Source organism: Procambarus clarkii, chromosome 44 (genome assembly GCF_040958095.1).
Source record: "Procambarus clarkii isolate CNS0578487 chromosome 44, FALCON_Pclarkii_2.0, whole genome shotgun sequence".
Lineage (NCBI taxonomy): Eukaryota > Metazoa > Arthropoda > Malacostraca > Decapoda > Cambaridae > Procambarus > Procambarus clarkii.
Genome location: NC_091193.1, coordinates 20,887,193 through 20,914,633, shown reverse-complemented (window position 1 = coordinate 20,914,633; position 27,441 = coordinate 20,887,193). Strand labels below are relative to the sequence as shown.

Here is a 27,441-nt window from a genome sequence, read left to right as displayed (position 1 = left end):
CCCCCCAGAACAAGTGCCTGGTGCCCCCCCCCCAGAACAAGTGCCTGGTGCCCCCCCCCCAGAACAAGTGCCTGGTCCCTTGTCGACTACCAGTCCAAAACAACTGTACTACTGTTACTGGTAGACAATGTCTCGCCCCCTGACTGTACGTCTGTGGATTCCTCTTCTTTGAGGCTGCCTCTTTCTTTGAGGCTGTCCTCTTTCTTTGAGGCTGCCTCTTTCTTTGAGGCTGCCTCTTTCTTTGAGGCTGCCTCTTTCTTTGAGGCTGCCTCTTTCTTTGAGGCTGCCTCTTTCTTTGAGGCTGCCTCTTTCTTTGAGGCTGCCTCTTTCTTTGAGGCTGCCTCTTTCTTTGAGGCTGCCTCTTTCTTTGAGGCTGCCTCTTTCTTTGAGGCTGCCTCTTTCTTTGAGGCTGCCTCTTTCTTTGAGGCTGCCTCTTTCTTTGAGGCTGCCTCTTTCTTTGAGGCTGCCTCTTTCTTTGAGGCTGCCTCTTTCTTTGAGGCTGCCTCTTTCTTTGAGGCTGCCTCTTTCTTTGAGGCTGCCTCTTTATTTGAGGCTGCCTCTTTCTTTGAGGCTGCCTCTTTCTTTGAGGCTGCCTCTTTCTTTGAGGCTGCCTCTTTCTTTGAGGCTGCCTCTTTCTTTGAGGCTGCCTCTTTCTTTGAGGCTGCCTTTTTCTTTGGTGCATAATGACATCATCTGTGACGTCACCATAGACAAAACATCGTCGTCTTCCAGAACATTCTTTGACGTTCTACAGCTACAACAGTAACCAAATATAATACCTAGACTCAATACCCTAACTACACATGCTTTACAAACCTAAATGGGTTGACAGGCGGAAATGGTTGGAAGACCTCATACTGGACGAGGTGGATCTTACGAGGTACTCACAAGACATCACGCAAGAAAACAGTCACGAGAACACTTACCGTATGTGCATGGCCAACACACACACGCGCGCACGCACGCACGCACGATCTTACCTGCAAGAAAACAAGGAGAGCATTAAGACAGGAGAAACCCCGCCCCCCTACTCCGGCTCCTCACACCTCCATCAGTACCTCATTTCTTCTCGGGAAAGGTATACACAGGCGACTATGAGTGCTGGCAAAACATATCTGAAGCAAGGTATACCGTAGCAGACAGGTGTGAAGGTCCGGTATGAGGCAGGTCCGGTATGAGGTGCAGTATGAGGTGAAGTATGAGGCCCGGTCATGTCAGTTTATGGCGACTAGAGTGAGAGATACTTTTCACGTCCTCCCCATAACTCCACATTAATATTGTGGCTGTAGGTCAGCCTCCTGGTGCATAGTGTTGAGGTGAACCATGATATGCTCTACCTGACCCCCGCCCCACCTGACCCTCACCCCCACCTGACCCTCACCCCCACCTGACCCTCACCCCCACCTGACCCTCACCCCCACCTGACCCTCACCCCCACCTGACCCTCACCCCCACCTGACCCCTACCACCTCACCCCCACCTCACCCCCTCCAAGAAGACCTTAGCAAGCACATCTTTAAAACAAAGAACCTTTGTAAATGTGGGTCTTGTACAAAGAGAAAGAAATATATAACAGTTCTCCCATCTTCTCCAGCGTCAGTGTAACCAGCTCTCAAGTCAGCCCGCACCTTCTAAGGTCTCCCAAACGTCAAGAAACTGTCCTACTAAAGTGACCTTATTCTAACCTACCAGAGGACCCACAACAGAAAACGGGACAGTATGTGTTACATTAAGAGGACGGGTTGTTCTGCTGGCTAAGAACATTAAGAAACAGTGAAGGTGAATAATTAAGCCAGAAGTTAGAAGCATTATTACCAACTTTAGTGACAATATTATTATACAACTTTGTTTTGCAGTAATTCTATCAGACCTTATTAGAGTGAGGATACTGCTATATATTCACTGCTACACAGTATACCAAGAGTATACCTGGAGTTGGGTCTAGGAGTTCTGCTCCTCAAGCCTGGCTTGGGGCCAGGCTTCACTTGTGATAACTTGATCCAGCAGGTTGTTGATGGAAGCAGCCAGCAGGCCCGCTAGACAACATCCACAACAACAACAACTACATGTCTGGTTGATACCTGCTTGATGGGGTTCTGGGAGTTCTTCTACTCCCCAAGCCCGGCCCGAGGCCAGGCTTGACTTGTGAGAGTTTGGACCACCAGGCTGTTGCTTGGAGCGGCCCGCAGGCCCACATACCCACCACAGCCCGGTTGGTCCGGCACTCCTTGGAGGAATAAATCTAGTTTCCTCTTGAAGATGTCCACGGTTGTTCCGGCAATATTTCTTATGCTCGCTGGGAGTCTAATGTCTAATCTGATGTCTAATGTCTAATCTGATGTCTAATGTCTAATGTCTAATCTGATGTCTGATGTCTAATGTCTAATCTGATGGGCTCTTCTTATCCCAGAGAGCGGAACACACCATCACACAGTTCCTACTGGGAATAAGCACTCAGTGGTTCAAGACACTCGGTGAAAGTGGGAGTGGTGAGGGACATTAGACTCTCCACTTAAGCCCCATGCCAGGTGCCCAAGGCCTGGCTGTGTGGTGGAGTTGAAAGCCGATTACAGGGAAAGTGGTGCCCACTATCCACAACAACCTGGTAGGTCCGCTACATCGTGCAGGATGGAGTCTTTTTTTTCTCTTCGACAAATTAGGGCAATTACCTTTGTACCCCAAATATTGCTAATGCTTGCTGGGATGACAATGAACAACTGTGGACCTCTGTTTTTCATCTGATTGTGCCTAGGGCACCGCTGTTCTTCACTGGTTCTATTCTGCATTTTCTTCCATATCGTTCACTCCAGTACGTTGTTATTTTACTGTGTAGATTTGGAACCTGGCCCTCCAGTATCTTCCATGTGTATATTATTTGGTATCTCTCCCGTCTCCTTTCTAGTGAGTACATTTGGAGAGCTTTGAGACGATCCCAATAATTTAGGTGCTTTATCGCGTCTATGCGTGCCGTATATGTTCTCCGTATTCCCTCTATTTCACCAATCTGTCCTGCTCTGAAGGGGGAAGTGAGTACTGAGCAGTACTCAAGACAAAGCAGCACAAGCTATATGAAAAGTAGGAGCATTGTAGTGGCATCCCTGGATGTGAAGCTTCTCACGATCTGTCATATAATTTCCTGATTGATGCTATATTTCTTATTATGCTCCCTAAATGTTAGATCATCTGGCAATATTATCCTATTATCCTTATCCCATGTCAGAATGTCATTCTCCCTTTCCAAGAATGTCTCACAAGTCGTATTAACTCCTAATGGCGTAGTTCCGTAGATAAATCGTTAAAGTTCATTACTTACACAATGCTAGGCAGCTTTGGGTAATAAGACGGACCACTCACAACTGCTGAATCTGATGATCCAACACCTGTATGTTTTTTTTAACTACGGGCTCACCATAGCCCGTGCTACTTGGAACTTTGTTCCAGGTAGCGAATCTTTAACAACAACAACAACAACCTGTATGTTATTTTATGGGCATTATAATTTGTCCCCCGAGCCTCCTTCTGACCTCCTATGACTGTCCGTTGACTAAAACCAGCCGGGATGACGGGATCACCATAGCCCGTGCTACTTGGAACTTTTTGTTCCAAGTAGCGAATCTTAAACAATAAAAGCCAGCATTTGTGAGGTGAGTCATATGACAGAGCAGATATGACAGATGCCTTGTAAGATCATTTCGTCTGAACAACACACACACACACACACACACACACACACACACACACACACACACACACACACACACACACACACACACACACACACACTGTGTGTGTGTGTGTGTGTGTGTGTGTGTGTGTGTGTGTGTGTGTGTAAAACTGTGCACACATTTGCGTGCGATTCTTCGTGAAGACAATTCCTCCCCAAACATGCGTCTAGGTGCAATAAACTAATTGTTGTAAGACATACACGTGAACCCCCTTCTCCCTCATATATAACTCTGTCTTCCCCCACAAAGGTCATCAAATACAAATACTTCTGAAAAGCCAAACTCTGATTCACAGCTTCACATGATGAGACCTGTATGAGGTTCCTTCTGGACTCTGTACAGCTGCTGCTCTAAACCACCATAAACATATTGATAACTACTCTAAGCAGTTAGCAAGTCGTTTTCCTTTGACATCATCACTGCACACACACACACACAGGTGGTACTAACAAAGTCTCGGACACTGTTCATATTCACTGCCATACACACAAGTGTAAGGACGCTGTATATATTTAATGTCACGCAGGAAATAGACAAGGAAGGAGTACCTGTGAGTATCGGTGATATTAAGGCTAAGGGCTTAATATCACCGGCCAAGGGCTTAATATCACCGGCCAAGGGCTTAATATCACCGGCCAAGGGTTTAATATCACCGGCCAAGGGTTTAATATCACCGGCCAAGGGTTTAATATCACCGGCCAAGGGTTTAATATCACCGGCCAAGGGTTTAATATCACCGGCCAAGGGTTTAATATCACCGGCCAAGGGTTTAATATCACCGGCCAAGGGCTTAATATCACCGGCCAAGGGTTTAATATCACCGGCCAAGGGCTTAATATCACCGGCCAAGGGTTTAATATCACCGGCCAAGGGCTTAATATCACCGGCCAAGGGTTTAATATCACCGGCCAAGGGTTTAATATCACCGGCCAAGGGTTTAATATCACCGGCCAAGGGTTTAATATCACCGGCCAAGGGTTTAATATCACCGGCCAAGGGCTTAATATCACCGGCCAAGGGTTTAATATCACCGGCCAAGGGCTTAATATCACCGGCCAAGGGTTTAATATCACCGGCCAAGGGCTTAATATCACCGGCTAAGGGCTAAAATGCTGCCTGTTGGCAGCATTTTACATCCCAACATTACAGTGAACATGTAGGGTGCCCATGGTGAGGCGAGGGACTTTCACAGTGAATAGGGTACTGAGGGTGGATGTGTGGTGTTCTGAGAGTTAGTCTAGGGTGGCCAGGCTGAGTATGGAACCCTCATAGTGGGTGTAAGGTAACCCAAGAGCTGCATGGGGACCCCTTCAAGAGTAAGAGCTGGGGGACACGAAGCAGGAGAGGTATAGCTCTCTACTCTACTGGTCAAGAGCCTGCAAGCCACTGATGAGTTGACTCACTAACAGGGAGGGAGTCGGCTATTAAGAGGTTTCACCACCCCCATCAACCCCCCCCCCCATCAACCCCCCCCACACCAGACACCGGCAACAGCCGGCCGACTCCACCCCCGCCGTCATCACTATCCGCCCAGGTCATCAACCCCACACACGCGCGTTTGCATAGATACACGCACGCACGCACGCACGCCTGCCTATAAACACGAATACGTAATCAGTAACACGTCCCACCAAACGCACACCGAAACTACGACGTTGGTACAACGTTCGAACAAGTTTTAACACCTCCTAACCCGTTATAACAACCAATATAGCAAGTTGTAACAACGTTCTAATACGTCATAAACACGTTAAGCCAAGATGTAACAACTTTATTACAAGTTGTAACAAGCGGAAAATAGAGACAGTTTCGGTTTGTGTTTCCAGGGACGTAAGCACGTTTCCAGAGACGTATTAATACGTCAGCATACGGTCACAACGTTAAGGTCGGATTCGACAACGTCTTGGAACGGGAAAATACTCAATATATATAATGCAACAGGTACCACAAGGCCAGGAGGCGGGGCACAGAGCTGGAGCTCCCTTTCCTGTAGTCACTGGTCATGACGCACTTCTTCAGTGTGAGGTACAGTGTACCTGTATTGTACCTGGATGGAGTTCTGAGAGTTCTACTTCTCCAACCTCCAGGCCGAGGCTAGGCTTCACTTATGAGAGCTTGGTCCAACAGGCTGTTGAGAGCTTGGTCCAACAGGCTGTTAACAGCTTGGAGCGGCTCACAGGCCCACGTATCCACCACAGCCTGGTTGGTCCGGCACTTCTTGAAGAAAACTGTCCAGTTTTTCCTTGAAAACTTCCACTTTTGTTGCGGCAATGTTTCTTATACTGGCTGGGAGGCTAGTGAACAGCCGTGAACATGAAGAACGATCTTCAGTGCCTTTACAAGAGGCTACACGAGGCTCGGGTGCCATTGCAACAGACGAACACACATCTGAACAAGGAACCGCACAGAACACCGTAAAACACATACGTCAGACCAACAAAAACTGCATAACTGTACAGTTTAATAAAGTTGTTGTGAACCCCCATACCCATGCTGTGGGTGGGTGCTAGAAAGGTCATAGAGTTACATATTCGGGAACCAGTTACATATATACTTCATCATATTTTTAAATAAACAATATTAAAATATTGGAAAGAGGGAACGTGGAGACGCGGGTGTTACGTGGACACGTAGACGAGCCCAAGAGGTCATCATGGAGACCATGAACAACCTAAGAGATGTCAACAAATGCAACGGTTTAGATAAGATGGTCAGAAAGGTGAGCCTTGCAATCTTTAAGGTGGTCCATGCCAGGGGGAATATGTCTAGGGAAGTCCACACGCTCGTCTCCTCCCCCTTTGTATTTACTGGTCATCACTTTCGTGTTTACATTCTACTACATGTTAATAGGTTCCCCTTTCCGACGGCTCCCTGGGGGCTGTGTCCCCTTACCCTGCATCATACTCGTCTCTTATACTATAGAGTATATTAAGATGTTGACCTAGACATGTGAACTCACTCACTCACTCACTCATTAACGGAATAAACTGGCCAGACCTCCAGGGGTCATCATCCAGAGCCAGTAACAATCCAACTGGCCAGGTCCAGGGGTCTAGGCGGTCTTGAACTCGGTCTTTTTTCCTTGGAAAAAGAAGACATTCGAGTGTTTTATATATTTATAACCTACGTGATAACCACTCTTGAGTATGCAGCAACGCAGAACGAAAAGTCCTATATATATGCAGCAGAACTGGTTCCTGGACTGAGATGCACGAGCTATGAGGAAAGACTGAGGGAACTGAACCTCCGGAAGAGAGAGAACATGATAAGGGCATGCAAGATTTAAGTGTAATTGACAAAGTAGACAAAGCTAAGATCAAGTGGACTGGGCCAGATTAAGGAATGATTAAACGTAACTTAAAACACAGTTTTAAATTAAAATATAAAAAGAAAAGGATTGAAGTATACCTTGAGCAGGGCTCAGGAGCTGACGCTCAGCTTTACAAGCACACCCAGGTTAGTACACGCACACAGACACACACACACACACGAACACACAAATACACGAACACACAGAGAGACACGAGCATGAACAGACAGATACACACCGACAATACCACAGGAAACGAAGAAAATGATCAGGTAAACACTATCTCGTCACATCCGGCGAGATGACCCTCCACACTCCAGCTGATCAACACATCACCTGGTCATCAGCTGATCAAAACATCACCTGGTCATCAGCTGATCAAAACATCACCTGGTCATCAGCTGATCAAAACATCACCTGGTCATCAGCTGATCAAAACATCACCTGGTCATCAGCTGATCAAAACATCACCTGGTCATCAGCTGATCAAAACATCACCTGGTCATCAGCTGATCAAAACATCACCTGGTCATCAGCTGAACAAAACATCACCTGGTCATCAGCTGATCAAAACATCACCTGGTCATCAGCTGATCAAAACATCACCTGGTCATCAGCTGATCAAAACATGGAATGGAACAGGCAGCCACGGGACGAGCCTGGTCATTATCACCTATCCTGGACCATTCCGTCCTCTTCCCAGGGATGGGACGATGGGTAAGTCCATATTACCTGAGGGGGGTAGTGTGATCCTCTGCTGATACCAAGGTGTAGAGTTGGGTGGTGATAAGAGGCGGTACAAGGGGTGCTCAGGCCTACATGAGAGGCAGCTGCCTTGTCCTGAGCCCTACACCTGGCGTGCACAGGTCTGGCGTAGTGGTGGGCAGTGCACAGCACACCTCCACACCACCACAGGGGCACGGAACACCCCCGGCACACAACGCACCGCACGTCAATAAACTTTTTCTTCAAATTGTTCATGTCTGATGCTTTACAAACTTCCAGCGCTGGTGTTGGCAATGCTGATGACGGTTTATGCTGCATGCTGCCAGCTCTAGTTGTGGCTATACTGCTGACCACACCCCACAACCTCTCTACCCCCCCCCCCTCAGAGTCAACCCCCCTAAGGTCAACAAGAGCAACTCCCATCCCCTAAATTCAACCTCTATTCCCATCAACCCTCACTCTCCCATCCCCCAACATCAAGAACCCGCAGCAATAAACCCCATCACCCCAATATCAACAATCCCCATCCCCCCTAATATTGCCTTTCAACATCAGTCCCCAGCAACAACAACCCCTCCCCCCCCATTAACCCCTCGACCCCCCCCCCCCTTCAACCCAACAACCTGCCCTGCAGTTGTGGCAACACAGTCGACCTTGCCTGACCGCTGGTGTGGGGCAGTTGTGGCAACACAGTCGACCTTGCCTGACCGCTGGTGTGGGGCAGTTGTGGCAACACAGTCGACCTTACCTGACCGCTGGTGTGGGGCAGTTGTGGCAACACAGTCGACCTTGCCTGACCGCTGGTGTGGGGCAGTTGTGGCTACACAGTCGACCTTGCCTGACCGCTGGTGTGGGGCAGTTGTGGCTACACAGTCGACCTTGCCTGACCGCTGGTGTGGGGCAGTTGTGGCAACACCCGGTCGTGTTTGTTGACCCGGGGGGTGAGAGGCTGCACATCTGCCCCTCTGGTCATCTCCCGCTCAGTGATGCTCACCGCCAGCATCTCCGCCTCTGCTTGGTGTGTGTGTGTGTGTGTGTGTGTGTGTGTGTGTGTGTGTGTGTGTGTGTGTGTGTGTGTGTGTGTGTGTGTGTGTGTGTGTATGTATGTGTGTACGTGTGTGTTTGGGTCTCCTCCGAGCGCTCTGCTCGACTCCCAGCACCGAGCACAGGGCTCGTGTTTTGATATTATCTATCATCGCTCCTTTGACAAGCTGTTTTTTTTAGCTTTTGATGCGAGAGAGAGAGAGAGGGAGAGAGAGAGAGAGAGAGAGAGAGAGAGAGAGGGAGAGAGAGAGAGAGAGAGAGAGAGAGAGAGAGAGAGAGAGAGAGAGAGAGAGAGAGAGAGAGAGAGAGAGAGAGAGAGAGAGAGAGAGAGAGAGAGAGAGAGAGAGACATACACACAGACGGGGGAGCCGGTGGCCGAGCGGACAGCACGCTGTTCACGTGATCCTGTGGTCCCCGGTTCGATCCCGGGCGCCGACGAGAAACGATGGGCAAAGTTTCTTTCACCCTATGTCTCTGTTACCTAGCAATAAATAGGTACTGGGAGTTAGTCAGCTGTCACGGGCTGCTTCCTCTATGTGTGTGTGTGTGTGTGGTGAAAAAAATAGTAGTAGTAGAAACAGTTGATTGACAGTTGAGAGGCGGGCCGAAAGAGCAGAACTCAACCCCTGCAAGCACAGCTAGGTGAATACAGAGGCAGAGACACAGACAGCTGGCACAGCCTGGCTATGGGACAGGAACACTAACCTCCTAACACAGATATCCGCAACTAAAGCAAGTGAACAGTCAAGGAAATATCACCACCAATCTCATGTTGGATCAACAGCACTATTAGCATGGTGAGGGGCAGCCTGTGTCACCAGGCCTGGTCTCACTACACGTGCCGGCTGTGAGACGACAGCTAAACCATGACCTACAAGAAGGTCACAACCACCCTTCACAGACAAGCTTGTTGGCGAAGGAGAGCCATCCAATCGTGAGCTATCTTCCGACGGGAAGCAAACCACGAAGATAACATGCATAAGGAAGAAGAACTTGACCCACAGTCTGGTTGTCCATGGTCTAAGATCATCAGGGATATTCGTTCGAGGACACAGACCCACTAATCAGAGACTGTTGTCACCAGATATGAGGAAAAAGCTGACCTAGTGCCACACACACACAACACTCAGCTGACAAAATGCACGGCCGCGCCCCAGAAGGACGGCTTCAAGGCATCAAGTCCACCATCTTAAATCTCTAAAAATAGGAAAGATGACGAGGAAGAGATAAGGTCGGCCCGAGGCTTGGTGCGTGGAGCGGCTGGCAACACCTCTCCCTCAGCTCTACCAACTGTCCCTGCCTCAGGAACACTAACTCAAAACACTAACTCCTGAACACTCAGGAAAGGCTTGTACACTAATAATAATAATCCGCAGCTTTCTCCATGATCAATATTTCCTGTAATATCTTCATAGCTAAAACAATTATGTATTAGCTAAAAGACCTACCATTAATGTATAATGATTAACTGTATATACATAACTATTGAAGTGGAACAACCTCTGTTGCTGACAGTAAGATTATAAGGTGTGCAAGGATAGATGAAATTGTTTATGTAATAATCTCCGTTGAGGTCTGATAAAGACCTTTTGTGCCCTCTGTAATCCTTTTTGCGCTACGGCTCACAGGATGAGTATGGGGTGCACAATAAACTAGCCGCCTAAGGCGGCAACTATCAATCAATCCTCTGGAAATGTTGACAAGAGTTGCAGTCGACAAAAGGAATAAGTGTTTGGTCAGCGACACCAGAACAGTCTTACGGCTAGATATGGCAGACACACATATATGTCCATATGTGTCCGTGTGCGTGTGTGTACTCACCTATACTCACCTATATGTGCTTGCAGGATCGAGCATTGACTCTTGGATCCCGCCTTTCTAGCTATCGGTTGTTTACAGCAATTACTCCTGTCCCATTTCCCTATCATACCTAGTTTTAAAAGTATGAATAGTATTTGCTTCCACAACCTGTTCCCCAAGTGCATTCCATTTTTCTACTACTCTCACGCTAAAAGAAAACTTCCTAACATCTCTGTGACTCATCTGAGTTTCCAGTTTCCACCCATGTCCCCTCGTTCTGTTATTATTACGTGTGAACATTTCATCTATTTCCACTTTGTCAATTCCCCTGAGTATTTTATATGTCCCTATCATATCTCCTCTCTCCCTTCTTTTCTCTAGTGTCGTAAGGTTCAGTTCCTTCAGCCGCTCTTCATGTGTGTGTGTGTGTGTGTGTGTGTGTGTGTGTGTGTGTGTGTGTGTGTGTGTGTGTGTGTGTGTGTGTGTGTGTCCCCTCACCCACCCACCGTGACCATATAATTGCTAAACTATAAAATATTGTAATGCTGAACTTATTTAGTTACATCAGTGGAGCCTGGGGGTACCACAGCTTATTAAGTACCCATGTGTTAGTGAGGGTGGAGATAGTGACAGTGGTGGTGATGGTGGTGATAGTGGTGGTGGTGTGGGCAGGTCAACCGAGAAATAGGTGTAGATATAAGTGAGAGCACAGTAAAGGCGGGCCGCCGCCTGCTAAACTCATTACTTCTCTCTCTCTCTGCCTACACCCTGTGTGTCTGTGTGTGTGTGTGTGTGTCCCGTACACATACACACGTAAGGCTGTGTGTGTGGCGGAGTTTCATACAAACGAGCAAGTGTTTTTCCTTGTTTGTAAAACAGTCCAATTTTAGCCAAGAAGTCTGCTCTCCTTAAGACTTTTTCCTTTTTTATTTCTTCAGTTTACATGTATGTATATGTATGTATGTATGTATGTATGTATGTATGTATGTATGTATGTATGTATGTATGTATGTATGTATGTATATACATAACCAAAGAGTCGAAGTTCAATCCCCCGCAAGCACAACAACTAGGTGAGTACGTGTATGTATACAAGAATGTATTTATCAGTCTTCTGAAGACGTATTATTAAATACGAGAGTACTTAAGGAAATTCGTGTCTTAATTCTTCCTTCGTGGTCTGACACACACACATTGTCCTTCGTGTATTAATTTGTTAGTGATTTACACACACACACAAGGGTGTATATGTGCGTGAGTACATACATATATGTAGAGATTATAGAAACAAAATACTATCTCTTTTCATTTGATGTATTTGTCCAGTGAATTAATTATTATTTTATATTTCCTTCTGAATTTTACGCAGTAAAGAGGAAGAACTATTCGGCGGCCGGTGTTGGGCGCGTCCACACCTGTCTCAGGTGTTGGGCGCGTCCACACCTGTCTCAGGTGTTGGGAGCGTCAACACCTGTCTCAGGTGTTCGGCGCGTCAACACCTGCCACAGGTGTGAGGCAGGTGTCAACATCTGCCTCAGATGTTGACGCCTAATTACCCAAAGTTTCCTAGCAGTACGTAAGTAATGAAGAAATATGACATATTTTCTCACTATAATGTTGGTGCTGAATATAGAACATGGAAAAAAAAAACATATTTTTACTCTGAAATAACATTTCCATTAAAACGAAATTAAGATGAAACTAAGTAGCAGGTAATGCCATAGGAAGTCGACGATCCAAGCGACAATCATGTGGCTTTGGGTAATTAGATGGACCCAATTTCGTTACAGGATATTATTTCTGAGTAAAAAAATATGTTTTTTTCATGTTCCATGCCAGCACCAGTTTCATAGTGAATAAATATATAATATTTCTTTATTACTTTCGTAATGCTAGGAAGCTTTCGGTAATTAGGAATACTAACCTCTTAATACACGTGTATTTGGAGGTTAGGTTAGGTTAGTTTAGTTTGCCTAACTCAATAGTTCAGGTTTCTACTTTCTAATTTCGTTGTACGTCGGTATATATATATATATATATATATATATATATATATATATATATATATATATATATATATATATATATATATATATGTCGTACCTAGTAGCCAGAACGCACTTCTCAGCCTACTATGCAAGGCCCGATTTGCCTAATAAGCCAAGTTTTACTGAATTAATATATTTTCTCTAATTTTTTTCTTATGCAATGATAAAGCTACCCATTTCATTATGTATGAGGTCAATTTATTTTATTGGAGTTAAAATTAACGTAGATATATGACCGAACCTAACCAACCCTACCTAACCTAACCTAAACTATCTTTATAGGTTAGATTAGGTTAGGTAACCGAAAAAGTTAGGTTAGGTTAGGTAGGTTAGGTAGTCGAAAAACAATAAATTCATAAAAACTTGGCTTATTAGGCAAATTGGGCCTTGCATAGTAGGCTGAGAAGTGCGTTCTGGCTACTAGTTACGACATATGTATATATATATATATATATATATATATATATATATATATATATATATATATATATATATATATATATATATATATATATATATATATATATATACTACGGCTGACATAATCGTTACTATAAGTATTACCAAAAACGGGAGGACGGGCTGCTTTAATTTATTGACTGTTACCTCTGCATTCTGTTTGAGAGAGAGTTGAAAATCCATCGCCTCACTTGTTATTCCTATTTATCTCATTTTATGGGCTATCACTCCATGGTCACACTTGTCGAATGCCTTTCCAAAGTCTGTATACAACATCTGCATTTTGTTTTTCTTCTAATGCTACTGTGATTTTGTCATAGTGGAAGAGTAACTGTGACAGGACAGGATTTTCCCGCTCTAAATCCATGTTGTCCTGGGTTGTGAAGGTCATTGTTTTCCATAACGCTGAAAATTTGGATCCTAATACAGTAGGTATTGTATTAGGATACAATACGTACGTCTCTGGCATCATTTATACGTATAAATACAATACGTGTAAAAAGTTCTCTTAAATAGTTCTCACTCCTTGCATTGACTGGGACTACAGTCAAATACATTAATATTTTGCAGTTATCTGGTGTTTATGTTTGGGTGTCGTCATTTTTTAAGGAACGAGTCTAATATAATTCCGATGCTTGGCTTACAGTTTAGTGCCAAGTATTAATATCAAATACAGTTTATTGCGGAATTACAGGAGTTACTCCTGAAAAGTGGTCTCTGGCATCATAGAAAACTGTCCAAATTTTAATCCCAAACAAATATAGAACCGCCATTTTCAACATAGGACAGACATAAATCTGTGTATTTATGTGTGTAAGTTCGATTAGCATTTTAAAAGCACTACAATCACCTTCTGTGGTTGATTGTTCAATAAATCTCTGAACTGTATGTTTGACAAATCTCTCTCCCTGTCCATGGAGGACAGAAGAAAATGTATATATGCTGGTTAGTATTGTAAATGTCTGGCCACGTCTGTGGTAGAAAATAATAATAATAATAATAAAATATAATTTAGCTGGCGTTGTTGTTGGGGACAGGAAGCCTGTACTAAGGGTCATCGAGGCACTCTCTAGGCCGACTCTGACCTTCCACAGGACGCACTTTACAACACTTGCCTAACTTCCGGGTGCCTTCTGTTACTGCTAGGTGAACAGCGGCATTAGGTAAAGGGAAAGGAAACATGCCCAACCATTTCGGTCTGGCCTGGGGACTGCATCCTCGATTGCGAGGTGGGAATGTAGCCCACTATAGTATAGGAATCATTTTGTTCACAACTGTATTCATCACTACAGTATACAGTACTTGCTATTTTAGTCAGTAAACTGTATCCCTCCAGTACCGTACCCTCCAGCACTGTACCCTCCAGCACTGTACCCTCCAGCACTGTACCCTCCAGCACTGTACCCTCCAGCACTGTACCCTCCAGCACTGTACCCTCCAGCACTGTACCCACCAGCACTGTACCCTCCAGCACTGTACCCTCCAGCACTGTACCCTCCAGCACTGTACCCTCCAGCACTGTACCCTCCAGCACTGTACCCTCCAGCACCGTACCCTCCTTCACCGTACCCTCCAGCACTGTACCCTCCAGCACTGTACCCACCAGTACTTAGGCGAAAGCAGCTGCCTCACCTAACCTTCTTTTAATTTAAAGTCAAAACAAATCGTAGTCCCTCCCTTACTGACCCGGTCACTACACCCCCAGTAAGGCGGACAACATCACACGCTGAGCAGGCCAATACAGCATCTTCCCCCCCCCACCCCCCCGCGCCCAACTACATTCCATACATTGCCTATACAACGCCCTATACATTCCCTGCCCACCGTCAGCACTGCTCTAGTGCTCCCAGGAATTTTGTGGCCCTTACTGACTCATGCCACGCTCATACAACCTTTATTATACCATATGTCATTCCATAATTTCAAGCATTTTTAACATATAACAATAATAATAACTTATACAATACACACAAGATCATGTTACAGGGGAGAATAAGAAGGTACGGAAACTGTATATTATATAAAGGTACTAATATGGGAAGCGTATTATTTTGTCAGTCAATTCATTTCACATTGATGCGTATTTCTTTATCTTAAGATGATTTCGGGGCTTTTTTTTTTTTTAGTGTCCCCGCGGCCCGGTCCTCGACCAAGCCTCTACCCCCAGGAAGCATCCCGTGACAGCTGACTAACACCCAGGTACCTATTTTACTGCTAGGTAACAGTTTCGTGTGAAGAAATGTATTGAATTCTCATTTATGTCTGTGAAATTTATCGCTACCTTGTCTCTCTTCTCTTCTGTTAGTGCTGCGTTATCTTGTTATCGCATTCTGCCTTCTTCCCCATCTACACCATACCTTGAGGCTACCTTGAGGTGCTTCCGGGGCTTAGCGTCCCCGCGGCCCGGTCGTCGACCAGGCCTCCTGGTTGCTGGACTGATCAACCAGGCTGTTGGGCGCGGCTGCTCGCAGCCTGACGTATGAGTCACACAGCCTCAACAACCATTCGTTGTTTATTTCAACTTATTCTCTATCAGTCACTTCAGACTTAACTATCCATTTCAACGCTTCCACTCTTGCTCTTAAGTCTAGCTTCAGCACTATCCTGTTTCAACTTCCCCATCTCCCACAAGCCCAACCTGCTCCGTCTAATTACCCAAAGCTTCCTAGCATTTACTTACGAACTATGATATATTTACTCACTATAATGTTGGTGCTGAATGTAGAACATGAAAAAAATATTTTTACCCTGATATAATAACATTTTATAACGAAATTGGGTTCATCTAATTACCCAAAGCCACAACATCGTCGCTCGGATCGTCGACTTCTTATGGCGTCACCTGCCACTTTAGTTTCGTCAAATTTCGTTATAAAATTATATTATTTCAGGGGTAAAAATATATTTTGTTCTACATTCAGCACCAACATTATAGTGAGTATATATATATAATATTTCCTCATTACTTACGTTCTGTTACGAAGCTTTGAGCAGCTTCCCGGAGATGGAAGGTGAACACAGGTCCACTACTGACACTATATATAATAAAAGTAGCTTACCTCTCTATCATCGCCAGGAAGGTTCTCTTCAGGAGGGAGCTCCGGGAGGCGGGAGACCTTCCTGTCGTAGCAGCAGCGGTGCAGCTGTCGGTCAAGGAAGCGGAAATTCTCGTAGGTGCGTCTCAAGACCCAGGAGCGGCCGAGGGAGGCCACCTGCACCAGAAGGGAGCGGTTCTCAGCGTCCTCGCCCCCGCCAGAGCAACCTCCGCCGCTAGACAACGGCTTCAGCTCCTCCCGAACCAGCGACACCTGTGGAGGAGGTGGACAGATGTATTAGGGTTGAGCACACAGAGATCACACTAACGTGATGCATCAAATGAACAAATCCACAAGGGCCGTGACGAGGATCCTCGTCACGGCCCTTGTGGATTTGTTCATTAGGGTTGAGTGTGGGCGGTGAACAGCAGCGCGGCCTCGCTAACACAACTATACTCGCTAACTACACACTTCGCAACACTCTGTCAATTGTTTCTGTAGGAACCATACGTCGCCTAAAGTTGTATTCTAGTTCCAGCAACACCATCCAGATCTCTGCCGGACCACCATTCACGGCTAACTTAACCCTATGTACTTTAATATTTACTCTAATATTAGTAATGCAAACTTAAATAAAAAAAATCTCTTTAGTGAGTCTAAAATAAAGAGGACTACACCGAGGCAATACATGAATGATACAGGTATTTGTATCCAATAAAGGAGGTAAACCGTTTAATTACCTAACACAATATTAATAACTGCGTTTAAACACTACAAATAATATGTTAAGGATTACCACTGCAAAGTTCATTACTAAATAACTTCGCTCAGAGTCACGTAACAGGAAGAATTTGTTTATCTTTGAGTGAGTGACAATTATGAAAGTTGAGTGTGAGGGTTTGAACCATGATTCACATTTATGAAGCTGTGTAGTGTGTGGCCTCACAAGGTGTGGCACTGGGTGCCATCTGCAGGTACAGGGCTCGGGGGAGGAGTAGGAAAGGAGGGAATGAGCGAGAGAGAGAGAGAGAGAATGATGACCATGACAGGAGTTGAGAAGTTTAGTTGAGATTGAACGTGTTCAGTTGCCCTACAACCTCTTGGTTGACAGTTCCCACTGACGCGGAGTGCGCCCCTTGGACCAACGGCGTTAGAGTCGTGTGTGTATTTGCTATTTGTGCATGCAGGACCTAGCTATTAGCTCTTGGGCCCCGCCTTTACTAATCTTTTTTAACGTATTTTCCTCTATCATATCTTTTACATATTTTTGTAACACACACACACACACACTTTGACACTGAAAAAATCTTTCTAATGTTTCTGTGGGTCATTTGTGTACTAAGTTTACAGCTGTGTCCCCTTGTTCGTATTCCACCCTGTGTGCGTGCGTGCATGCGTGCGTGCACGTGTACTCACCTAATTGTGCTTGCGAGGGTTGAGCTCTGGCTCTTTGGTCCCGCCTCTCAACCGTCAATCAACTGGTGTACAGATTCCTGAGCCTACTGGGCTCTATCATATCTACATTTGAAACTGTGTATGGAGTCAGCCTCCACCACATCACTGCCTAATGCATTCCATTTGCTAACTACTCTGACACTGAAAAAGTTCTTTCAAACGTCTCTGTGGCTCATTTGGGTACTCAGCTTCCACCTGTGTCCCCTTGTTCGCGTCCCACCAGTGTTGAATAGTTCATCCTTGTTTACCCAGTCGATTCCCCTGAGGATTTTGTAGGTTGTGATCATGTCCCCCTTACTCTTCTGTCTTCCAGTGTCGTAAGGTGCATTTCCCGCAGCCTTTCCTCATAACTCCTGCCTCTTAGTTCTGGGACTAGTCTAGTAGCATACCTTTGGACTTTTTCCAGCTTCGTCTTGTGCTTGACAAGGTACGGGCTCCATGCTGGGGCCGCATACTCCAGGATTGGTCTTACATATGTGGTGTACAAGATTCTGAATGATTCCTTACACAGGTTCCTGAACGCCGTTCTGATGTTAGCCAGCCTCGCATATGCCGCAGACGTTATTCTCTTTATGTGGGCTTCAGGAGACAGGTTTGGTGTGATATCAACTCCTAGATCTTTCTCTCTGTCTGTTTCATTAAGTACTTCATCTCCTATTCATTATAATTATAATATTGATCGTGTCATTATAATACTGTGCATCTTCCGTGACAACTAGAGATGGTAGCATCTTGGGTGTAGAGAGGAAGAGCAGTGAAGGAGCCAAGGTAGACACATAGGAGAGACAGGAGAGAAGCAACAGCCTAGTGGACCAAACTCTCACAAGTCAAGCCTGGCCTCGGGCCGGGCTTGGGGAGTAGAAGAACTCCCAGAACCCCATCAACCAGGTATCAACCAGGTACCTTCCCAGATCCACACTCACCACACTCACACACACTCACACACTCACACACACTCACACACTCACTCACTCACCACCTCGCCTCAATTTCCTCCCAGGAACGATGTTAATACTTTTCCCTTGTGACCGACGCTCTACCTTGCTTCAAGAAACACAACACTGTAAATGACCCTCATAAGACAAGCCATTCAAGAGATGAGACACTTTTTAAAGACAAATAAGATTCAGGTCACAGCCACAGTTCAATTCGTGGCTCTCAAAATAAGGTTAACAACAGCTACAGAATCAGGAAGACCTTTTGACCATTAAGACATAATTACAGAGGCATTCAAAACCAAACCAGGATGAAGACGACAGATACAAACATTTCACGAAATCATTTTGATAAGTGTGAAGATGTTGATGTGTCACAGACATGTTGATGCGTCACAGACATGTTGATGCGTCACAGACATGTTGATGTTTAAATTCTTAACATACATTTAACTAGTATTAAACCCCCTTATACCCTTAACTAGACCATGGTAATCCACCCATACATTGATCCTAGAAACCAACTACACATAAGTAACTCGGAATGTCTGGAATCACTGCACTAGACAACCGCCGGCTAGAAAAGCTGGGTCCAAGAGCTACAGGTCGACCCTGCAGGCACACAAACAGATGAGAGTGTGGCCCCGGCACTGGACCACAACCGTTCTATCGGGTTTCAGGGAAAACATTGCCATACTTTATATGTCACGGTTTAATTTCTTGGGGTAAATTTATTGTCTCCCTTACGTTCTTGGTGCATTGTAATTGACTACACTGGGGAGGGCTGGGATGGATTTAGGTTCGTTAGGATAGGATTGGGCTGGGTTAGGATAGGATTGGGCTGGGTTAGGATAGGATTGGGCTGGGTTAGGATAGGATTGGGCTGGGTTAGGATAGGATTGGGCTGGGTTAGGATAGGATTGGGCTGGGTTAGGATAGGATTGGGCTGGGTTAGGATGGGATTCGTTAGGTTAGGCTACATTTTATTTGGTTAGGCTGGTTTGAGTTAGGCTTGCTTAGGGTACGCTAGGCAAAGCTAGGCTTGATTTGTGTTAGATTAGGTTGAGTTTAGGAATGATTTAAGACTTCAACTCTGTAATTAGTCCCATTTCTTTCTTCTGTTTTCTTCAGCCTTGCAAGAATTTGTTGGTTATGAAGGATTAGAAAACCTGAATAATTGATGAGACAACAAGAATTATTCATTTCTAATTCTTCACAACTAATAATTTTTACAAATTTCAAAGTGTCATGAGAACAATTACAAAAATCCAGCGTTTTTTCAATGTCTTGAGATCATCACAAATTAATTCAAAACACAAAATGTTTATTCTTTAAATTTTGGAAAATAATATTTTCAAATCTGCCACTTCAACCAGCTGGCCCTCCAGGCCCACCAGCTGGCCCTTCATGGCCCACCAGCTGGCACTCCAGGTTCACCAGCTGGCACTCCAGGCCCACCAACTGGCCCTCCAGTGATTCAGTCCCAATAAAATGTCCTCCCCAGCTCCTGATCCAGGTCTTCAAGCACCACTGAATGGCTCCCAGGTGACGCTGCAAGAGAGAGAGAGAGAGAGAAAGAGAGACACAGAGACAGACAGACAGACAGACAGACAGACAGACAGACAGACAGACAGACAGACAGACAGACAGACAGACAGACAGAGACAAAAAGACAGAGCTTATTTCAGCTTCACCAAGACAGTTCAAGTAGACTGTTGCTTTTGAACAGTACACTTCCAGTCACCACTCAGCCAATCCCCGCAGTACACACATGGTGTACAAAGACACCATTCACCTTCCCAATATTCCTGTTACTCCTGTCAGATGACCAACCGACCAACTTAAAAGTTTATAAAGATAAACTGAAATACCCAAGTGTATTGCTGAAGGTCACACACACACACACACACACACACACACACACACACACACACACACACACACACACACACACACACACACACACACACACAAGGCAGTAGTACTCCCGCCACCAGCGCCAGACCAGGTATGCAAATGGCAGAGCGAGAACTGCCGTGGTTGACTCGACACCCTGTAACACCTCTCTTTTGTAACACCACCCTAAAGTGTACCACTATACTGGAACACCACTATAATGGAACACTAAACTATCCTGGGTAACACTTCCCCATTGGTTGCACTTGGTAACACTTATGGGCTGACATATGATGATTACACCGGGACTACAAAGTACACTGCCAACAAGGAGATGCTAACACAGGATGAAAATACGCTGCCACCATCTGCCTGTGACCATTGAAACTATATCAAGCAACGAGGCAAGAAACATTGCTTGACGTGGAGAGCACTTGCTATGACTGTCATTAATTATGTAAACGGTTGTCAGCCACTATATCCAAAAGGCTAAGAGGATTCAACAATTGACAAAGACGGGAAATTTAACGAGTTTATTGAGACCAAAATTATGTCAATCACCACTTATAAATGCTACTCTAACACTGGCAAAAAGTTAAGAAATTTCCACGCACCCCGCCAGCCATGCACCACGGCACCATGCACAGAGGGGCGTGTACTAGTAATGTTATTTACACTGGCGAGGTTGGGGAGAGTGTGTGAAGGGTCGTTGAGAGATGGTGTGGTGGGGTGTAAGGGCTCAGTGCTTGGCAGGGTGGTTCAGCCAGCGGCTGGGATTTACCCGTGGCTGGGATCGAGGGTGGTGATATCAAGGCTTCCTTGGTGACCGTCTCGTCTATCACATACGCCTTCCGGGGGGGGGGGGGGTAGGGTGGAGGGGGGAGGGGCTCGGCTCAAGTAAAAGTTTGGGGTCCCTTGGTAGAGAGTTAAAGTAGAATACGGGTACAGAGAGGGGATAGAAAGTACGAATCCCCCCCCTCCCCCCCCGGTGTTACACCCATCCTGTGGCCTGTGGCTGGTAGTGGGACCCATACCCATCCCGTGGCTGGTAGTGGGACCCATACCCATCCCGTGGCCGGTAGTGGAAAATGTCAGACGCACATTATGGGCTTAGGGACTGAGGCCCAAAATTCATTTACCTAATCAAGTTACAGACTGGATAAACCAGTTATAAAATGGACTGTATATCATAACATCAACAATGACTGAGTTCGAGACCGACCACAAGTTACCGACTCTTAAGGTAAGCAACTTCCGGATGCGGAGAGTGTGTGTGATAACTGATACGGTTATCCTGTCCACCGCAGAATGTGCACGATAACATCCAGCGGGTAGCGAGACAAAGGTTACAATCACCAGCATTTACCACCTACAGTGAGCACACTAGGGGGGGGGGGGTGGAGAGCATTTGGTAACGCTACTCCTCGTCGGGTCCAACAGCCTGGTTGACCAGACCATCAACCAGGAGGCCTGGTCAGAGACCAGACCGCGGGGGACGTTGGTCCCCGTAATCAAGGGAAGGTAAGGTAATAGCGTCCCTCTACAAGTGTCTCGCTGCCGTCAAGAAACAGACTCGTCTTGCGAGAAGTCGCGGGACCGATGCGGGAGCTTTCCGAACACTTACAATTAATAGTGACTTGAGGAGCCCGAGTCGGAGGAGTTCCTACGAGATGTAAGCCAATCAGCGAGAGATCCCTCAATTCGGGGGCTCCGATTGGGTGAAACACCCGAGTATGCTAGCCAATCAGCGAAGAAGCACTCAAATTATTAATTGAAGGACCTTGCATCAAATACCTCCTACATTACACCTTCCAACACATGTCAATCCCTCATATATTACAGCGACCAACACCTGTTAATACTTACGGGTTATTCGTGCCCGTGCCACCTCTGGGTGGCTTAATCTTCATCAATCAATCAATCTGTCAATACCTGCTATAGTATGAGCCAGGCAGCTCTCAGTAAGTGCCATACTCTACTCCGCTAATGTACATCAAAGATGGACAATCTAAAGTCAGAACAAACCCTGCGAGAAATGGCCAAAATCCCCCCCAGCCTGATACACCATACCCGGGCCACTATACACCATACCCGGGCCACTATACACCATACCCGGGCCACTATACACCATACCCGGGCCACTATACACCATACCCGGGCCACTATACACCATACCCGGGCCACTATACACCATACCCGGGCCACTATACACCATACCCGGGCCACTATACACCATACCCCATGGAAATTCTAAGCTGTTGATGGCTCACACAATAAGGCGGGATAATGGTTCATACCACGGAGAGCTTGCAGGCCTTAGAGCAGTCTCTCCCGACATTCCAGGCGGGGCGTCAAACCCAAATTACACATTCCCTGCCCTTAAGTCTTCAGACCAGTGCTCAGTCTTGCCCCTCCACGGTTCCTAGCCAAGCTCAAGCTTCTGCACAGCGCTCTCCTGATGGTTCAATGGCTCAGTTGCTCGTACAGCTTCCAGTGTCTGCAGCATCCACACGCTCCTTTGTGGTCTCATCTCCGATGGAGGTCTCTGTTCTCCCGACAATTTCAATCTTCCCTCAGCCGTGAAGAGCTGATGGTACCAGTACCCCCTCCCCCAGGTTACTGTGTCCTGTACCCTGGGGGGTACCAGTACTCCCCAGGGTACTGTGCTTGCTCCAGTACTCGTTCTCATCTACCCAGGGTTCTGTGCTTGCTTCGTTCTCATATCGGACATAGACGAGGACACAAGCTAAAGTACCGTATCATCCTTTACAGACGACACACGGATTTTTATGAGTAGAGAACATAGAGGACGCAGCAAACCTCACAACTGATGTAAATCAGGTCTTTCAATAGGCTACAGAAAATAATATGGTATTTAATGAGGTTCAGTTCCAGCTCCTGCGATATGGATTTTTTGTTTAATATAAACACGGAAGCCTCGTACAACACGCAGTCAAATCATAACATAGAACGTAAAAGTAATGTAAGGGATTTGGGTGTACTCATGTCAGTTCACCTTACCTTTAAGGAACACAATAAAGTAGTCGTCACTATGGTAGATCTTAACGCTCCGCCACCTTATAACTGTCCAAGAATCAACCAGCAACACTTGTTCACATGCACCGCATCCACCAAAATCAACATGACACATAATAAGTGATCAAGTATTCTGGTTTAATTAATAATAATAAAAAATGCAGCTCACTGGACACATAAGTAACAGATTAGCGAAGAGGTGGATCTTTCCTCAATCAATTCTCTCTCTCTCTCCCTCTCCCTCCCTCTCTCTCTCTCTCTCTCTCTCCACTCCCCTTACTTCATCATGAGCCCAATAGGCTCGCGAACCTGTACACGTCTTGCTAGAGGGTCGCGAGACCGGACCAAAGAGCTGAAGTTTAACCCCCACAAATAGAATTAGACAAATACAGTCATTTCAAAGATATCCTGGCCAGAGACCGGGCCATGGGGGAACACTGATCCCTGAAAACAACACCAGGTACACAAAGAAAAAGTGAAATGTATCTAGGTTTTCTGATATTAAGAGGGTAAAAGTTAGTGACTCAGATCTTCCAATGTCGCTTTCTGATAACTTTCCCAAGACGACAAGACCCTCTTGGCACCCGTCTTGTTCCTCCCCCATGTGATACCATAGTCCTACCTTCTTCAATACCAGTGTCCCCTCGTTATGACCCTTCGGACATAACCCCCTCTAGCGCCCTCTGTCGACGAGTGTAACTTTCACTCGAGGGGCTGATGGGTGCTCGACGCCTCGTTTGGCGCCCGTCACAAGTTAGGTCAGGTGACGCCAACTTCCAGTACTGTCTTGAGAAGTTTGCCGGTATCTTCGTCAAGTTTCTTCACCAAGTTTCTTAGCCAGTTTTAAGTGCCGTAACGAGGGAGGGCCGCGACGGTGAGGCAGGTAGGGGGGACTAGGCCAAACTGGCGAATTACCACGGCCTATGTCACGAATGTATAAGCCTACATCCTGAGCTACACGGCCTATGCCACGAGAGCATAGGCCGTGTTTGGGTCCCACAGGTGAGAATGTGGTTGGAAAACTGGGCCCGAGACTGAGAGAGCATGGAACCACTGGCCAATGGCGACCTTGACAAGCCTTGACACTGGCTTCCTGTCCCCCTCCGACGGACGGAATTACCACGTCTCGTGGTGGCAAAACATAATTAATTTATCAGTAACCAATTCAAGTTAACAAATAAAAAAATAAAAGCCTAACGTGTATGAATACCTTTCTCTTCCTATCTCCCAACACAGTGAATTATAACGTAAAATAATTAATAATAGCCACCCCTAAAAGTAGTTTTCTTTGAGCACATAATCATAGAAAATGCGACAGCAATCTCGGGATAAACTCTGCGAAACTTAATGTTTTGTCCAAATAGGAGTTATGTTTTTTTATTTATATATATAAGAGTTCTTAAATTCTTATAAGAATGTAAGTGGGAGGAACACAGCGCCACCTGTGGGTGACAGGAACACAGAGCCACCTGTGTGTGACAGGAACACAGCGCCACCTGTGGGTGACAGGAACACAGCGCCACCTGTGGGTGACAGGAACACAGCGCCACCTGTGGGTGACAGGAACACAGCGCCACCTGTGGGTGACAGGAACACAGCGCCACCTGTGGGTGACATGAACACAGCGCCACCTGTGGGTGACAGGAACACAGCGCCACCTGTGGGTGACAGGAACACAGCGCCACCTGTGGGTGACAGGAACACAGCGCCACCTGTGGGTGACAGGAACACAGCGCCACCTGTGTGTGACAGGAACACAGCGCCACCTGTGGGTGACAGGTAAACAGAGCCACCTGTGTGTGTGACAGGTAAACAGAGCCACCTGTGTGTGTGACAGGAACACAGCGCCACCTGTGTGTGTGACAGGTAAACAGAGCCACCTGTGTGTGTGACAGGAACACAGCGCCACCTGTGGGTGACAGGAACACAGCGCCACCTGTGGGTGACAGGAACACAGCGCCACCTGTGTGTGACAGGAACACAGCGCCACCTGTGGGTGACAGGAACACAGAGCCACCTGTGTGGGTGACAGGTAAACAGAGCCACCTGTGTGTGTGACAGGTAAACAGACCCACCTGTGTGTGTGACAGGAACACAGACCCACCTGTGTGGGTGACAGGTAAACAGAGCCACCTGTGTGTGTGACAGGAACACAGAGCCACCTGTGTGTGTGACAGGTAAACAGAGCCACCTGTGTGTGTGACAGGAACACAGAGCCACCTGTGTGTGTGACAGGTAAACAGAGCCAAACAGATGTGCTCCCATATCGGCTTTAAGGGAAAAATTTAACACACTGATTTTTCAGAATTCCAATCTTTAACCGGAGAGCCTCTGCTTGAGCCCCTCAATGTGTGAAGACCATACTGTCTACCAGGCTACGACACCTGGACACTACCTGGACGACGCCAGGGTGAAGGAGGCAGGGTGAGTGGCAGGGTGAGGGGCAGGGTGAGGGGCAGGGTGAGAGGCAGGGTGAGGGGCAGGGTGAGTGGAGGCAGGTGGGCGCAGATTGGCCGGGTATCGATCAGGTAGACACTATCTGTGAGAGAGGGTGTGAGGGGCCCTTGTCACCACCAGCCACATTCATTACTCTTCCTTACTCTCACTCACTCACTCACTCACTACCACTCTTACTCTCACACTCACTCCATTAGGAATAATCTTTAAAGTAAACTCATGTTAATAACATGTTGAAGCAGGAGCCGTGAGTGTGTGTGTATGTGTGCCAGAGCCTTCATGTTGTTGCATGACTTAATTTCCTACTGACGGAACACGGGTCCAAATGCTCCTCCTCTTCCTCCCAGGAATGACAATGATCGCTGATGGAGTAATGTTGTCGAGAATGACACCGCTGGCATGCTGCTGCAGGTGCTGCTGCTGCTGCTGCTGCTGCTGCTGACGGCTGAGCGCCTTGTGTTATAACTGCTCTTCCGACTCTCCATAAAGTTGAGCCAAGTGGGGCAGCATGAGAATATTAGCTTTATATAACAATTAGGAGTCTCTCTCTCTCTCTCTCTCTCTCTCTCTCTCTCTCTCTCTCTCTCTCTCTCTCTCTCTCTCTCTCTCTCTCTCTAGTTCCCCTATTCATTTTAATTTGCCTTTGTCCCCTCTTTCTAATCACAATTCCTGCCACCTGTGGGTCTGGCCTGTGGCAGAAGGACTCACCTGCAGGGGCGGGAGCTCCACGTACTCGTAGTGGAAGTGGGCGCACTGGTCGAGGCGTGGGAAGCGGGGTTCGTCGTCCACCACAGCCTGGCCCACGCCCCCAGTGAGGTGGGTGATGCGAGGACCTCCGCGCCCATCAATGACGTCTCCAGACGCGCACAAACCACTCTGTAAGGGTGGAAAAATATCACACGTTAATGATGTGGCTCTTAACTCACACTGGGACTCAACAGTCATCAATGTATTAATCTGTATACATAAGACAATGTTATGAACGTTAAAGTAAATTTAAAATTATATGCATTTGTATACGACACTTCCTGCGAATTTGTGCTAATTATGGATTAATCATATAGGTACAAGGGTGTAGTGTATACAAGGGTGTAGGGTGTACAGGGGTGTATTGTGTACAAGGGTGTAGTGTACGTACAGGAATTATCATGTCTGACGACCTGACATTTAGTGAACATAACCGAGCAAATATAGCGGCGGCCAGGAAATGATAGGATGGATTATAAGACCGTCCAAATCCAGAGACCCCACAGAAGTGCTAATACTATTTATATCACTGGTGTTGTCCCGTCTTGAGTACTGCTCGGTACTCGCTTCCCCCCTTTCAGAGCAGGAGAGATCTCTGAAATAGAGGGAATACAGAGAACATACACGGCACGCATAGACACGATAAAACATCTGAACTATTGGGACCGTCTCAAAGCTCTCAAAATGTACTCTCTGGAAAGGAGACGAGAAAGGTATCAAATAATATACACATGGGAGATACTGGAGGGCCAGGTCTCAAATTTGCAC

General features: G+C 46.4%; 1 protein-coding gene across 4 annotated transcripts in view; it reads right to left on the bottom strand.

Annotated features, from left to right (window-relative positions):
* LOC123745325 (GTPase-activating protein CdGAPr) overlaps positions 1-27,441 on the bottom strand; it is a 427,987-nt gene that overhangs the window by 117,735 nt on the left and 282,811 nt on the right. For all 4 annotated transcript variants that reach the window (XM_069300776.1, XM_045725778.2, XM_069300774.1 and 1 more), the window contains 2 exons: positions 26,635-26,802; positions 16,172-16,420 (listed from right to left, as the gene is read on the bottom strand). In XM_069300776.1, coding sequence (XP_069156877.1) covers positions 16,172-16,420; positions 26,635-26,802 — 417 coding nt within the window. The remainder of the gene's footprint in view (positions 1-16,171; positions 16,421-26,634; positions 26,803-27,441) is intronic.